Below are 15897 nucleotides of genomic sequence, written 5' to 3' on the forward strand. Positions count from 1 at the left end.
AAGGAGCAAAAGCTTTAGTTACCCGATAAAACTACAACAACAATTTTTTATCATGTCAAATAATGTAAAACTTACCGGTATTTATTACACCAGTTATGGATTTTTATTTTCACTTCTTCTTTAGAATGATGGCCAAATTGATTTATTTGTTGTGCCATTTCCTCAAATATGTGGGAATTCTTCCTGGCCCCTCGAAGCTTCTCACTGTTTTCTCTCCACACATGAAGGAGGCATGCTTCCGCATCACCAGCCCAATAAGTTTTTTTTGTATTGTCTCCTAAAGCAAATATGATATAATAAAAATTAACCAGAACATTTTATGTGTACTCACCTTTCCATATTTATTTTTTCAAATATGTCAAACGTTAAAAGTTGTAAAAAAAAAGTACTTAGAGTTCTAAATCATATTAGACCCATGGTTGTATCCGACCGTATATGGATTTCAATCGAGATTTTATGGAAATCCAGTACAAACCAACTGACATTTTCCCATTGAAAATCCACTCGAAAGCATGTAGTTTTCGGTCAAAATCCACTTTTAGTAGATTTCGAGACTAATGTGAATGGGCTATTAAATATAATTTTCAACATAAATTCAACTTGACTTGAAATACTTCATCTTCAATACATCTTCAAATTGTTTGCGAATTACTTCCAATTTGCCAAAATGTTGACGAAATCTTTGAAAAGGTGTTGAAGATAATATGAGAAAACTTTGACAAAACGCTACCCCAAAATGCAACGAAAAAACCATGTGGTTTTCAATACTTATTTGTGCAACGAAGTTCGTGGTCAATTGCAAGAAATTAAAAAAATGGAAAATTTTAGACAAATAACCAAATAGTTTATAAAAATAGGTAAGTGAAAATAAAAAATGGAATAAAACTTTAAGGAAGTCACTAAACGTATATCTCTTTGCAGAAAACTAAAATTATGGATTCTACGTTCTTGAAAACATTAAAAAGCTGACCGATGAAAAAATGGTCGACAATTAACTGAAACTGCTTCAAATGGTTTATAATAATTGGTACGTCCATATGAAAAATTAAATCAACACTTTAGAGAAGTCACTAAATTTAAATTTCTTTGCAGAAAACTAAAATCTTTGGATGCTATATTCTTGCAAACATTACGAAGCTGATCAATGAAAAATGAGTGGCTTATCGAAAAGAAAAAGTTTCCAGAAACATTACAAGTGCAACCAATTAAAATTGTTAAAAACAACAAGTTGTTGAAATCAACAACTTCTGGATGAAAATGTGCATCACATCGTCAGTTTAATTCATATGCTATTAACAGTTTAAAATTGATATTGTGTGAATTCCTTCTGCTGGAAATCAATTCTAACACGCGGTCCAGTACGTTCCTAATTTCAAATTGCCCGCATGTTAATAAATTTTAATGCTGTTTTATGACACCAAAATGAAGGAAATCGAATTATCAATGCAAAAGTGTTTACTAATAATGTTTAAGATATTTAAAGTTTTGTTGTTTGATTTTTTTTCTTATTTGTTGATATGTTTAATAAGATTATTATTTATCAATTGGTATTGTAGTGTATTATTATATATTTTATTTGGATGAAAATGAATAAATTATACAAAATTCATAGAATTTTGGCTATGACTTTCAATTTGAAGTGGGGATATCATTCATACAAATTTAGGTTGAAAAGTATTTGCAACGATGTTAATTTTGAATTTGACTCGGATCGAAAATTGTTTGACAAATTATTGAGTAGCGATGCATTTCAATTTGAAGATAACACTTGAGATATTATTGCTAATGTGTTGGATTTCACTGTTGAGGGTAATGTCTGTTTTTTGTAGAGAACACGATTTTCTCAACAATTTTTCAACTTGAATATTACCCTAATCATTTGAAAAAATGTTTGAAAAATTGTTGAAACTTAGCATTTTTCAAACGTTTGTGTTTATTGGGCTTTTACCAAAATCAAACAAGAAATCGTTGGACACATTCGGATTTTTCGACTTTTCTTCAAAGGAATTTACTTTGTTAACACCCTTTTCATAGTTTTGTCTTGATTTCCAATTTTTGTATTTGATACAGTTTTTCTTTTGATGTCCAGCCTTTTTGCAGAAATAACATTCACCACCAGTTTTAGCCACAGCCCGCAAAACAGCATCAACACCATCACCACTTGATCTCGAACGTCTATCATACTCAGCAATAACACGTTGTTGCACCAATGCAAATGTAACTTCCTCCTCCTTGCGTGTTTCTAAAGATGTAATAAGTGTGTCGTAGCTCTCCGGTAAACTACTGAGCAGCATGGCAGCACTCCATTTATCTGACAAAAACTCCTCTCCAACGTCGCGAAGTTTTGTGAACAAATCGTTCATCGCATTAATGTGCACAATTGCATCACCAACTTCTTCTAATTTCAGGCTGCAAATAGATCTCATTAGGAAAATTTTATTTGTCAGAGTATTTTTCTCGTGATAGTTTTTCAACGCAAACCACGTTTCTTTTGCAGTTGTTAAATTTCGTATGTGACCAAGCTGATCGTCCATCACCAAAAGCCCAATTGTACCTCTTGCCTCATCATCTTTATAATCCCACTCATCAATTTCTGCCTTATTTTGAACTAAACCATTTTCAAGTTTAGCAATTGGACGGGATCCCTCTATGACATGCTTCCACAAGCCTTGCTTACGTAACAGGAGTTCTAGCTTAAATTTCCAATTGGCATAATTTTCATTGTTAAGCTTTGCAATTTTTGGCTTAGCGTCCATTTTATAAAACAAAGACTTCTTTAAATTTACTTTAGTTATTTCTTTCAAAATTCTTTAACTTTATTTGTTGGCCCATAACCTGTTAGAATTAATAATGGCCAACAGATCTTTAGTTGTTAACACAAGCTTTATTGAAACAGAAGCGAGCGCAAAAATTAAAAGAAAATAATGACAGTACAGAATAACGGCATAAAAGAGACGAATGATGATAGAGAGCAATTATGACATTTATATATTAGTGTACAAATGATTATTCAATATTCAAGCTACTATCAGTGATGGTAAAGTGAATGCAAATAGAACTTCAACAGCCAGATCCTTAATGAAGATATCGAAACTGTTCCAACCTAAATATCAATACCAACATGCTTTACAAAAATTATGTAAATCAGCAAAACCTGTACAATCCGTAATAGAAACATATAATAAACGAAAGGCGAACTCTTTTGGTCTAAAGTCGGCAAAATCATTTTTTACATAGTAACTTTTGATTTTCTATATGAAAAAATGTAAACACGATATTTCTAAAATAAACGTAGATCTATGTATTAGTATTGATCTCTGAAATTTTGTACAGAGTTATACCATTATCTAATTTTAGTCCCAAAATCTTTATTATACAAATAAATGTTCAAGAAATTTGATTAAATTCTTGTGAACTTTTATGTTTTACTTAAGTTTAGTGTTCATGCGTTTTATTTTCTTGCGGAGCTAAAAGAAAATGTCAATATATGGGATTCTTTAGCACTTTTCATTATCCGGATCCAAAAGGAACTGTGGAACTAAATGATGGAACTAGTTCCTTTTTAGGAGCGGATCTGAAAAGACCGATCACTTTAGTGAGCCGGGATCGCCCAACTCTAATGACTACGCACCAAAAACAATAGAAAAGGAAGATTGGAAAATGGGCGACGTCATACCAAAAGTTGCATTTACGGTGTTCGATACACACCATTTGGTTTGTATCGAACAAACCGCGTTTTTTCTTTTATCTTTTATTATTCTCTTCGTAACACACATTTTGTGGAACATGGAGAACCAAAAAAAAAAAAAAATTATGTGGAATGCAAGTAATAGGGCTAAGCACACAAAATTTAAAAAATTTCATTCTGAATTTCACAATAAGTAATTTGAGAATTGTAAAATATCATACTCGCCATTGAATGATTACGTTAAGTTGTAGTTTTTTATACATAGGAAAGGAATGATGCAAAGCAACATTTTAATATTTTTCTTTAAAATTAATGTTTTAAAAAGTAAAGGTGGGTAATAAGCTTTGTTTTCAAGCCGTAACAAACTTATTTTGGTCTTTATAAATAGTAACCACACTAACTGGCGAAAACGGCAAATTTGTACCAAACCCTCCAATTAGTTTTTGAAAGGGTGTCCATTATATTGAAAATATCAAGTTTGAATGGGATCTTATTCTTCTTGTACGGACCCTGCCAACATTTTTTGAATTTGGGGACTCTTTTGAGAATCCCCACTACGTCGAAAACAATCATATACGACATCAAAAACTCGTCGGAAAAGCGCCGTCACTATTGAGAAGTTGTACCACGCCAAGTTACTACAAAAATGTTTCGCATGAGTGCAATTATTAGGTGCCTTTATAGATCAATTTAGAACGACGCCAATAAGGGACCCTCCAAACAATCAGAAAAAGTGCATTTTAAGATAGTTGTAAAAGAATCATTGTGGTCGAGTAAAACACGTTTGTTTTGATATTTATTAATTTGATTACACATTTACAAATTCTTAAAAATATAACTGTTTAAGTTCAAATGCCGTTTTCTTAGCTTTTGTTAAATCATATAATCATTTTCAAGTGTAATCCCGCCGTTAGAATTTGTCTATACTTTTTCTGCTTTTCGGTACGAAAATAAGGACATTTTCTAACGTCAAATGTCATCAACCCCCGCCTTTCGACATCCAAGCTTTTTGACATTCACTTTTGAGACTCTCTCGCTTCTACGAAGGTAAATATTGTTTGACGAACAATAATTTATTAAATAAAGCCCATACATTTTGGTTCAAATTCTAAACCAGTGCCTTTTTATTTCTTTTCTACTTTTATGCCACGCATTCATTGGTCCATTCGAGCCGAATAATTATTGGAAAGTATTAATTCGGTGTTTTTTATTTCTTCTTCGAAGGCAAAGGCTACGCCAATCACCAACAACAACAAACGATCGACGATCACCATCCTCTACGAGGCATTTTCAATTTATTACACAAATATTTTTATTATCAACAACCAAGGTATGTACTTTCAGTGATAATTAAAAAGTGAGCATATCCTTCGGTGTAAATATAAATAAAACAGAAATAAACACTCGCCTACGGTCGCTTTACAACTCGTATATTATATCGGTTGTACATTAAATCTCTACGAGAAAAAATTAAATTATCCGTCGGTCTTTAATACCCGGTTACATTGTCATTAAAGTGTTGAAAAGTGCGTTTAATTCCACTTTGTTTTCGTCCAAATATTGTACGTCAAAGTTGCATTTAATTTTCGCTGTATTTTGTCATTTGTTTGCGTATACATTGTTGTGTTTTTCTTTTGGTTTTTGATCTTCGATCTGCATAGAAAAAACAAAAACAATTGCATTGGTTGTAAGCATTGGTTTGCCAATAGGCATCAATAGTAAAGTGTTATACAGTTGCCGTTCAACTTGCTATACACACGTACGCACACAGGTGTTACATCCAACATACGTTCGAACTGCATACACGTTGGTTTATTAGCGTGGGTCGCTTACGGCGCGAAATTATAAAAATAATTTTTTGCAGGTTCAATTGAGAAAAGTATTTATTGTTGATTCCTACGGATATCGGTCGTTTACTATTATCGTTCGTGTTACGTGGTAGTGTACCCTACGGTCGGTCGATACAAACAATAAAATAACAGTATTTATTATATATTATATTATCGTAATACTGACATATTTGAGTTTCCACGAAACTTTTTTATTTATATATTATTGTTGTTGTTGGACCTTACTGTTTCGTAGTGTGCATCTTACAGTCCGTGCACCCTACAATCGGTCAAGTTGACATTTTACAATTTATAGTTCACGACTTTTCATTGTCTTGTAATTTTTCCATTTGGCAAGTGATATTCACGATACACTTGCACAAATTTTGTGTATCTACGTACACTGGGAGAAATTTTGGATAATATATACACTGAGAGAAACTCTCTCGTAATATATAAAGTTTTCAATTTTTTCGATAATTCGCCACGCAAAAATTATTCTTTGTATTCTACGATACACTGAAAATATTTTTTGTATTCACGATACACTTGCAAAAATCTTTTGGAACACAGGGTACACTGGGAAAATATTGTAATATTTTCCAAATAAAGATTTTGCATATATTTCGCCACGCGAAAAAGGGTTTCTTGTATTTACGATACACTGGAAGAAACTTTACGTGTTTTCATACACTTGGAGAAATTTTTCGCCAATTTTTACAAAAAGTTAAAATACTTATAATTTACCTTGCAGAGCTAATTTTAGCTGGTATTTCCAATACACTGTGAGGAAATTGGTGTATCGACGATACACTGTAAAAAATTGGTTGTACTCCGTACACTGTGAGAAATTTTCTGATCTCATTTTTTGTGTTGTTGTGGTAATCACGTTACCTTACTCACATTTTTAGTACTTTCGGTACACTGCGAAAAATATTGTGTGTTGACGATACAACTTTCGCATACACTGAGAGGAATAACTGCGTTTTCATTTGTTCGACGACAAATCGAAGTAGTTTTTTGGATCGATTTATACTCTTTCCGATAGTTTTGGACATCACGTGTCAATTTTTTCGCCCTTTAATTTTGACAGTACTTGGTCATAATGACTACTACACCACTGACTGCTTTCACAAGAGCAACTGACGCAGTAGTCCGATTTGAAACGAAGTTTCACAGTTTGCGAGACGATGATTTAACCGCCTATAGACTAGAATGTCATGGTTCCGAGGCTAAGTCTTTGTGGGAAAAAGTTAAGAGCTTATTCGACGAATGTCTTGACTTTGTGTCCACACAGAGCAACGCAACCGAGGCAGTCGCCGCTGCTGACAGCAAATATGACGTGGCTTATAATTGTTATCTGAATGTCATGGAGTCGATTCAACGTAAATTGGAGGAACTACGTGCACCATCTAAGCATTCTGCTAAATCGTCTCGGTTGGAGGACCAAACATTACTTTTGAATGTTTCTCATAGGTCCGATGACTCACACAGTTCTTCCGTTAGCTCTAGGGGAGACAATAGTTCCTCCCACAGTCTCAATCTGCCGCCTTGTGATATAGATGTTTTTGACGGCGATTTTCTCAATTGGCCGACATTTAGAGATTTCTTCACAGCGGTATACATTAACAATAGCCGACTTAGCGATATTGAAAAATTGTGTCATTTACTCAAGAAAACCAGTGGTGAAGCTCGCGATGTGGTTTCGAAATTTCCGCTCACGCATAGAAGCTTCGCTCTTGCGTGGAAGGCGCTAAAGGGTACTTATGATAATACCCGCCTCTTGGTGAACCACCAACTCAAATTATTATTTGATTTGCCAGTCTTGGAGTCTGAGACCAGTTCAGGACTGAAGAAACTACAACGTGGTATCTCGACATGCATTTCGACAATGTCCATCTACGATGTGGCCACTGACGATTGGGATCCCATCCTCGTCTTTTTATGCCTTCAGAGGTTGCCGAAATGTACTGTTACACTTTGGGAGCAGAGTATTAAGGACAAGTCTGCTTTGTCTTCTTGGTCAGATTTGGACTTCTTTCTCACGGAAAGAATCCAGACATTGACATGTCTTCGCGATATCCGCGGCATTGACGCCAGGCCTCCGGCCAACAAAAGAATTCGCTCGCATTTCACGAATGCGAAAACGACTCGTTCCCCATCAAGTACGCCTCCTTCCTCCCAATCCTCTCCTGACAGATTATGCGTTCTCTGTCGACGACATCATCACCTCAGAACGTGTTCTAGGTTTCATAATCTTTCAGTTCGTGAGAGGATGAATATTATTAGGAGCCATCAGTGCTGCATGAATTGTCTGTCCCGCAGACATATTGCAGCTAATTGCCCCAGCGCATATGATTGCGGTAAATGTGGTAGAAGACACCACACTCTTTTGCATAGGGAAACATCGACTGGTCCCGGGACTGCTCCTATCGTTCCCGCACCAGTTTCACGGAATCCCGTACCGGTGCCAGTGGATGCCAATGAACCTTCTACATCGACAGGCATTGTGTCAGGGACGTCCAGTAGACAGGTATTCCACACTTCGCGTACTGGAAATGTATTATTAGGAACTGCAATGGTGAATATCGTTCACCAGGGTATCACGTATCCTGCTAGGGCCTTAATAGATCCCGCTTCGGAATCATCCTTTATTACGGAAGGATTGCGGAACCGACTTGGACTGAGTACGTCTTCGACTTCGGCTACAATTTCTGGTGTGAATCAAAGTGTTTCGATCACGTCGAGAGAACTTTGTTCACTTTGCATTGGTACCCCACTAGATGAGTCGCTCCTACTGGAGACTACAGCGTATGTTCTTCCGAACATTTCCGGCAACCTGCCATCCTTTTCTCTAGATCGTGACATTGTGTCTAGTATGCCAAATCTACGTTTGGCTGACCCCAATTTATTTGTTTGTCGTCCTGTTGACCTGCTTTTGGGCGCGGATCTTTATCCGAAAATTGTGTTGGAGGGTACGCGAACGAATATTTTGGGATCATTACTAGCACAAAACACAGTCTTCGGCTGGGTTGTCACGGGTCCTATCCCTTCCTCGAATATTTCAGTCTTCACGACTGCAGTGGACCTCCACGAGGAAAACGGTCTTGACGAGACACTTCTCCGATTTTGGGAACTTGAGGAGATTCCCCGACGCCCTCTCTTATCTGCATCAGATAAGTTTTGCGAGGACAATTACAAGAGAACGACTAGACGGGATTCTGAGGGAAGATACATTGTTACACTTCCGCTCAAAACTGATTTCTGTGGACAAATCGATTTAGGAAATTCAAGGACGGGTTGCTTAAGACAATTTCTTCGAAATGAGGCATCCCTCTTGCGAAAACCACAAATTAAGACGGTATATGACGACGTCATACGAGAATATTTACATTTGGGTCATATGAGGCCAGTTTCGGCTACGCCAACAGACGCCCCAGTTTGTTATCTACCTCATCACCCCGTGATTAACCCCGACAAAAGGACGACTAAGCTTCGAGTGGTTTTCAACGCCTCGAATAAGACGTCTACCGGCAATAGCCTGAATGACATTTTACATGTCGGTCCGACTCTACAAACTGACTTGGTCCTCCTCATTTTGAGATGGAGGTTGTACAAATTCGTGTACAATTGCGACATCACACAGATGTATCGCCAAATCCGAGTTGACCCGTCTCAGACCTGTCTGCAGAGAATACTATTTCGGGATTCTCCGCAAAACATTATCCAGGACTATGAGTTACAAACTGTAACATTTGGAGTAAATTGTGCTCCATTTCTAGCCATACGGACACTGTTGCAATTGGCGGACGACACGGAGAATGACTTTCCTCTTGCTGCGCACATCCTACGGAGGTGCATGTACGTTGACGACGTATTGACGGGCTACCATGATTTGCATACTGCGATTAGGTCTAGGGATCAGCTAATTGCCGCTCTATCTTCTGCCAAGTTTGAGCTGCGAAAGTGGACTGCGAATGATCGTACCATTCTCGAGGGCCTCCCTACGGGCCATTTGATTGATGCTGAGCTTCTCACGTTTGTAGAAGCTAGCAGTTCTAAGCCTCTTGGTATAAGATGGAACGCCCAGCTGGACGTATTCTACTTTGACATGAGTCCGCTCCCGGACAAGTCTCGGTTTACGAAACGCGATACTTTATCTGCCATTGCGAAACTGTTTGATCCACTAGGTTGGTTAGGCCCTATCATAGTTACTGCCAAGGTGATAATGCAGCAGATCTGGTCTGACAAGATTGGTTGGGATGATGCGCTTCTGTCTACGACAGAACGGGAATGGCGAAGGTTTGTCGAATGTTACCGCGACGTTAATTCGATTCAAATACCGCGTTGGGTTAACTATTCGCCTGATTGTGGCGCAGAATTGCATGTTTTTTCTGATGCCTCAGAGAAGGCATACGCGGGGGTGGTATACATTCGTATTTTGACTCCGAATGGTGATATATGCACTCATCTGCTTTCTTGTAAGACCAGAGTCGCACCGCTTAAGTCTGTGTCTCTGCCCCGATTAGAGTTGTGTGGAGCAGTTTTGGCCTCCGAATTGCTAAAGAGTATCCTCGACGAGATTGATATACAACTTCAGGGAATATTTTGTTGGACGGATTCGACGATCGTCCTTTCCTGGCTCGGCAAACCTCCATCTACGTGGACTACGTTTGTTGCCAATCGTGTCAGCAAGATTCAGGATATTACAGGTGGTGAGAATTGGCGTCATGTACGCTCTGAGGAAAATCCCGCTGACTTGGGTAGCCGGGGGGTTACCCCCTCGGAATTGGCTGGATCCCGACTTTGGTGGCATGGGCCACACTGGCTACGCCAGGATCGGTCTCAGTGGGATATTCGGGACTCCGTCCCCCTTGATACAGATGTTGAGTTGCGCGCTGTCAAGGTTCATACCACATTTTTTTCGAATTATGAGGATGTGTTAGAGAGATTTTCGTCCTTGGACAGGGCTTTACGAGTTCTGTCTTATGTCTTTCGATTTTTACATAGGACCCATCCTGCCCATAGGGGTCACCACGTTTATCGCAGCACGGCTTTGACGAGCTTGGAGCTTAAAAACGTGAGACGACGTCTGGCTATACTGGCTCAAAAGGCTTATTATGCGGAGGAATACGCTTCCTTGTTACGCAAGGAACCTATTGGTCCGAAAAGTTCTTTGTTGCCACTTAATCCATTCTTGGATGAATCAGGCGTGCTTAGGCTCAACGGGCGCTTGGCACGTTCCCCTACACTGGCATATTCAGAGCGTCATCCGATTATTGTACCCTACAATAGTCGGTTTGCTGCTCTTTTGGCCAGGTACGTCCATTTGATATCCATACATGGGGGGAATCAATTGATGCTACGCATTTTGAGGATTGAGTACTGGGTTCCCCGCCTGACTTCTTTGATACGAAAGACCATAAATGGTTGTAAGCGCTGTTTTTTGGACAGGAAGCGGTCTTGCTCCCAGATTATGGCCGCGCTTCCACCAGAGCGTACTACACTTTCTAGACCTTTTGCCACTACTGGTGTGGACTTCGCGGGCCCATTTGAGGTCAAATCCTTTACAGGTCGCGCTTGTAAGGTAACCAAAGGTTATGTTTGCGTATTTGTCTGCTTTTCTACGAAAGCTATTCATTTAGAGGCTACATCTGATTTGTCGACGACATCCTTTTTGGCGGCTTTTTATCGATTTGTCTCCCGCCGTGGTTGTCCCGGAACAATATTTTCCGACAACGGCACCAACTTCGTTGGAGCATCTAGGGAAATTGAGCGGGATTTCAAGGTTGTGCTGCGCGAGAGCCGCGATAAGTTGTGCTCCGCACATTTGTATCAACAGTTGTCTTGGCAATTCATTCCGGCGGGAGCTCCACATATGGGCGGTCTCTGGGAGGCCGCAGTAAAGAGCTTTAAGCTTCATTTTCGAAAGCACGCCAATGGCTTCAAATACACGTTTGAAGAACTTTCTACCATTCTGGCTAGAATTGAGGCCTGCCTTAATTCTCGTCCACTTTGTCCGGTGAATGATAGTCCGCATGATATAGTGGCTCTCACGCCAGGTCATTTCTTGGTTGGATCGTCGATCCTCGCTCCTCCGGAGCCCGTTATTGATGAGTCGCCTTTGCATATTGTTAACAGATACAGAAAGATGAAAGCTCTAACTCAACAGTTCTGTTTACGGTGGAAAGACGAGTATCTGAAGAGCTTGCATAAACGCTACAAATGGCAATTTCCTCAACGGGATATGCAGAAGGACGATTTAGTTGTCATTCGACATGAGCAATTACCCCCCACTTCGTGGAAGTTAGGTCGTATTGTTGATATTCATCCGGGTACTGACGGTCGAGTCCGCGTCGCGGATGTTAAAACCGAAAATGGCGTTATACGGCGTCCCGTAGTTAAACTTGTGCCTCTTACGGAGGTAAAATAAGTTCATTTTGCGTTGTACTCGCGTCCTCACTGGATTTTGCTAGCGTGAAAATCTTAGGTTTGATGGCCGCGTTTCGAATCGCTATAGGACGGAAAGTTGTAAGGCGACCTACGGTTTCTTGTCATTCTGACCATTTTGTTAATTTGATTTTCCGTTCCGTCATCGAAATCTTTCTATATTTTCATAGATGGAAAACATAGCAAAGATGGCCTCTACCCTTCCTGATTTTGAGGACGACGTCCCCATGTCTGATGAGGAACGGGAAATCGATCCAACCATCGCACCTCTGGCCGATGTATCCACCATCAGCACGACTGCTGATCCTGCCACTCTGGCCGACCTTTCCACCAATAAAAATCCGTTGACGACGGCTCCTGGAGTTCCTCCAGGAGAATTATCTGTGGCTTCGCCACCCCTTTCGGCACCAGTTCGAAAGAACCAGGGTTCGAATATTCAACGTGGCAGAAGAGAATGTGTCATATGCAAGGCAAAGCATCACTTACGTGATTGCAAAGAGTTCAGGGCGATGCGCATTGAACGAAGGCTGCGTACCGTAGCGCTTCATAAATGTTGTGGTAATTGCCTTGACGCCACACACTTTGTTCGTGACTGTCCCAGTCTACACAGGTGTAAGCACTGTAACGGTGACCATCACACCATGCTGCATAATCATGCAAAGAATAGCGCTGATCGGTCCCGCCCTGCTACAAAGTCTGCTCCCAGACAAAAATCCGGAGTTCCTCCAAAACCTGGTAGATCCTCTATTCGTCCGCATATTACGTCTGACCCTTCTGTCCGATCTTATCAGCCGTCAACTTCATCAGCTCCCCGATCCGTAATGGCGATTCAGCCCGTTGCTACGCTCGGGCCGACAATGGTCATTCAGCTAGAGTTGAATGATCGGCGAGTTCCTGTCCGGGCGCTTTTGGACCCTTGCGCAGGTCTTAGTTTAATTTGTCGGTCATTGGCCGAGGAACTTCGGCTAAGTCCTGTAGCAGTGGGTCCAGAAGTGTTCTGTCAGGTCTCAGTCGCATCATCACATGACCCATCGCAACGATTAGGGGTATCGGCAAGAATTGTGGATTTGACCCACCTAACTTCTCCTTCGGAGTCCGTGAATCCTGCCCTAAAGGATCACTTTGCCGGGCTACAGTTAGCTGACCCGCATTTTTATCAAGCTTCACATGTAGCGATTGTCCTTGGTCCAGAGGTCTACCACAAAATAATGAGGCCACAAACATATTCTAGCCCGGGTTTCCCATGGGCCCAACTCACAATGTTTGGGTGGGTTATTTCGGGTCCATGCAACATATAATTGGGTGTAAGACAATCTTCCATTGTCTTCCGACTTAACGAGTCCTCGACACCCGGCTCTTCCGAGTCAAATTTATTTGAAATTTAAAAATCGATCGGGCTTAACGAGTCCATTTACGATCGCGTGCTTGACGAGCACATTTGTAAATATGAATTTGTTTTTGAAAAAATGAAACATGAATTGGAAACCATAACAAGAAAAAACAGAATTGAACTAAAATAAAATGCTCCTTTTTTTATTAACTGAAATGTACATTCTGTATACTTTCATTATTTAAATTGAACATATAATTAATATTACTTTAAATTTTGCAACATGGCAGGATGTTGCAAGGCGGGCGGCAATGTTTAAGTTCAAATGCCGTTTTCTTAGCTTTTGTTAAATCATATAATCATTTTCAAGTGTAATCCCGCCGTTAGAATTTGTCTATACTTTTTCTGCTTTTCGGTACGAAAATAAGGACATTTTCTAACGTCAAATGTCATCAACCCCCGCCTTTCGACATCCAAGCTTTTTGACATTCACTTTTGAGACTCTCTCGCTTCTACGAAGGTAAATATTGTTTGACGAACAATAATTTATTAAATAAAGCCCATACATTTTGGTTCAAATTCTAAACCAGTGCCTTTTTATTTCTTTTCTACTTTTATGCCACGCATTCAATAACATTTATACCACTATCACATTACATTTAACATAATTTTTGGCATTAATTATGATGTTGAGTTACAAGTAGCGAGTTACATGTTGCTGCGTCTATCAACCAGTGTTTTTATTCCATGGAGGCAGCGTGTCTGTAAAATATCTGAAAAACAATCACTTTATTCCATTTGGAAAATCACCAAATTGTTCACCAATATACCTTTCACAATTTTAAGCGTATAATCTATGTTTTCAGAACTTTATTTTCGTTTTTATTTAATTAAAATATAACAAGCTGGTTGCGCTTGGCGTTTCACAAAAAAAAAATGGCTTTTTTAACAGTAGGGATGGCAAATTACTTGCATGTACTTTTTGATGTACCTTTTCATGATGGTTGAAGTGAAATTTACGAGTCTGTGGTAACGATAAGGTTGAAATGGAACTTTGAAATGCTGGCAGGGGAGTTTTCTGTTATAAATTTCGCATATTATTACTTTCTATTGAGTAATGTGTTTTTTTTATTGAAAAAAGTAATGCCCCATCCACATTAAGGTGGGTATTATGTTCGGTTTTCGAGTTGAAAATCACTTTATTTTCGCGATTACTTTTCATGAAATAATCAAGATTATAAATGGAAACAAACATATTCCTGTAAAGTCTTGCCGAAATCTAGAGAAACAAAAAAGTGCGTTTCAATTGAGTTAATTTATCTGCTTTATATTGAACTATTTTAATAAAGTAACCGAGAAAATTTAAACTCGAAAAGCAAACATAGTACTTACCTTTACATAAAAAAAGGATTTCAAATTTAATTTTAGTAGATTTTGAGCCTAATGTAAATGGGCTATAAGCTCGAAAATAAATGATTCTAAATTTTTTTGGGCGAATTAAATGCTCAAAGCATGAAACTAATTTTTCTCAATTATGCCTCGCCAATCGCGATTTCGTTTGAAATGTATATGCGTTTTAAGAAGGGTTCTATCGTAATGTTTTAAAATTTAAAATTAAATTAATTTTGTAAAAAGATTAGTAAAAAAAGGAAATGAAGTCGATAGGCAGCGCATACCATAAAATATCAACCATCCATACAGAATTAGTAAACCTACAAATGTGAGATATATTTTAAAGTAATTTTAAGGGACTTTTATTTATAATATATACACTCTATCTTAGCCCATATGGCAGATGTGTTGCACTTTTAAAATATATTCCAAAAACGTGTATTTATTTAAGAAAATAAAGGTACATAAGCCATACGCAAGAGCTATCCAGCAAAAACTCTCATTACCCGGTAATCTTGTAGGTAAGCTTACTTAAATAGTTATAACCACTTATTAATTGCAATCGCCACGGATTACATTTACATACGCATGTCCTAGGAGGAAAGTACTTCATCCAAGGCATACCTTCGGCCAAGAAATAGGTAGTGTATTAAAAGTATACGAGCACCTAATATGTAATCAGTTATTCGCAGATGTACCAAAGTTTGAAAAATAACCACTTATTGTCTCAGACATCCATATTTTTTTATTATTTACTTCTCATATATTACAAAATATTATACACTTAAAACGTAATAAATACTTAAAGAAGGCGGTTATTGGTACGTACCACTAAAAAATTACAGGTAGATGTAAGATTTGGTTCCTTGGGAAAAACAATATGTTTTATCAAAAATAAAATTGCTGCATTTGTGGTTAACACATTGAAATTGATGTTAATATTAACCAAAGCTATTTCGAAAGTAAATACTTATGTCAATGATTACAATGGATTAATGCTGTAATATTAATACTGTTTGAATTGGATACATTTAAGACACGATTCTCTTTTAAATTTAAGTTTGAGTACTCGATACTAGGTGACAAATTTGAATTTATTCGTTTTTTATGTTTTTTTTTCTTCATGTGCTATTAGAGTCCAAACGTTTTAACGATAACTTCAATTTCCAAATTTAGGCTAGACTTCAAGTAGAAAATCTTTCAAGTAG

General features: G+C 38.3%; 2 protein-coding genes and 2 long non-coding RNA genes across 4 annotated transcripts; 3 read left to right on the forward strand and 1 right to left on the reverse strand.

The window, feature by feature from the left end:
- Window positions 1–598: 598 nt before the first annotated feature.
- Window positions 599–1633, forward strand: LOC142241122 (uncharacterized). The gene is made up of 3 exons (XR_012723494.1): window positions 599–857; window positions 922–1027; window positions 1093–1633. It is a non-coding gene; the product is annotated as an uncharacterized LOC142241122 (long non-coding RNA).
- Window positions 1634–4534: 2901 nt separating this feature from the next.
- LOC142221628 (uncharacterized) lies at window positions 4535–13883 on the forward strand. Its single transcript, XM_075291382.1, has 2 exons — window positions 4535–5018; window positions 12138–13883. Exon 2 carries the CDS (start codon window positions 12138–12140, stop codon window positions 13263–13265), a length of 1128 nt encoding a protein of 375 aa, XP_075147497.1. The 5' UTR covers window positions 4535–5018; the 3' UTR covers window positions 13266–13883.
- On the forward strand, window positions 6623–11950 carry LOC142230703 (uncharacterized). The gene has a single exon (XM_075301339.1). The coding sequence runs from the start codon at window positions 6623–6625 to the stop codon at window positions 11948–11950; it is 5328 nt and encodes a 1775-aa protein (XP_075157454.1).
- Window positions 13884–14003: 120 nt separating the features above from the next.
- LOC142241127 (uncharacterized) lies at window positions 14004–14289 on the reverse strand. The gene is made up of 2 exons (XR_012723495.1): window positions 14128–14289; window positions 14004–14070 (listed from the first exon to the last, which is right to left on the reverse strand). It is a non-coding gene; the product is annotated as an uncharacterized LOC142241127 (long non-coding RNA).
- Window positions 14290–15897: the final 1608 nt, after the last annotated feature.

This window comes from Haematobia irritans, chromosome 1, assembly GCF_050003625.1.
Source record: "Haematobia irritans isolate KBUSLIRL chromosome 1, ASM5000362v1, whole genome shotgun sequence".
Taxonomy (NCBI): Eukaryota; Metazoa; Arthropoda; class Insecta; order Diptera; family Muscidae; genus Haematobia; species Haematobia irritans.

Excerpts from the sequence above, each read along its gene's own strand:
- LOC142230703 (XM_075301339.1), top strand. The coding sequence starts at position 6,623 with ATGACTACTACACCACTGACTGCTTTCACAAGAGCAACTGACGCAGTA.
- LOC142221628 (XM_075291382.1), top strand. The coding sequence starts at position 12,138 with ATGGAAAACATAGCAAAGATGGCCTCTACCCTTCCTGATTTTGAGGAC.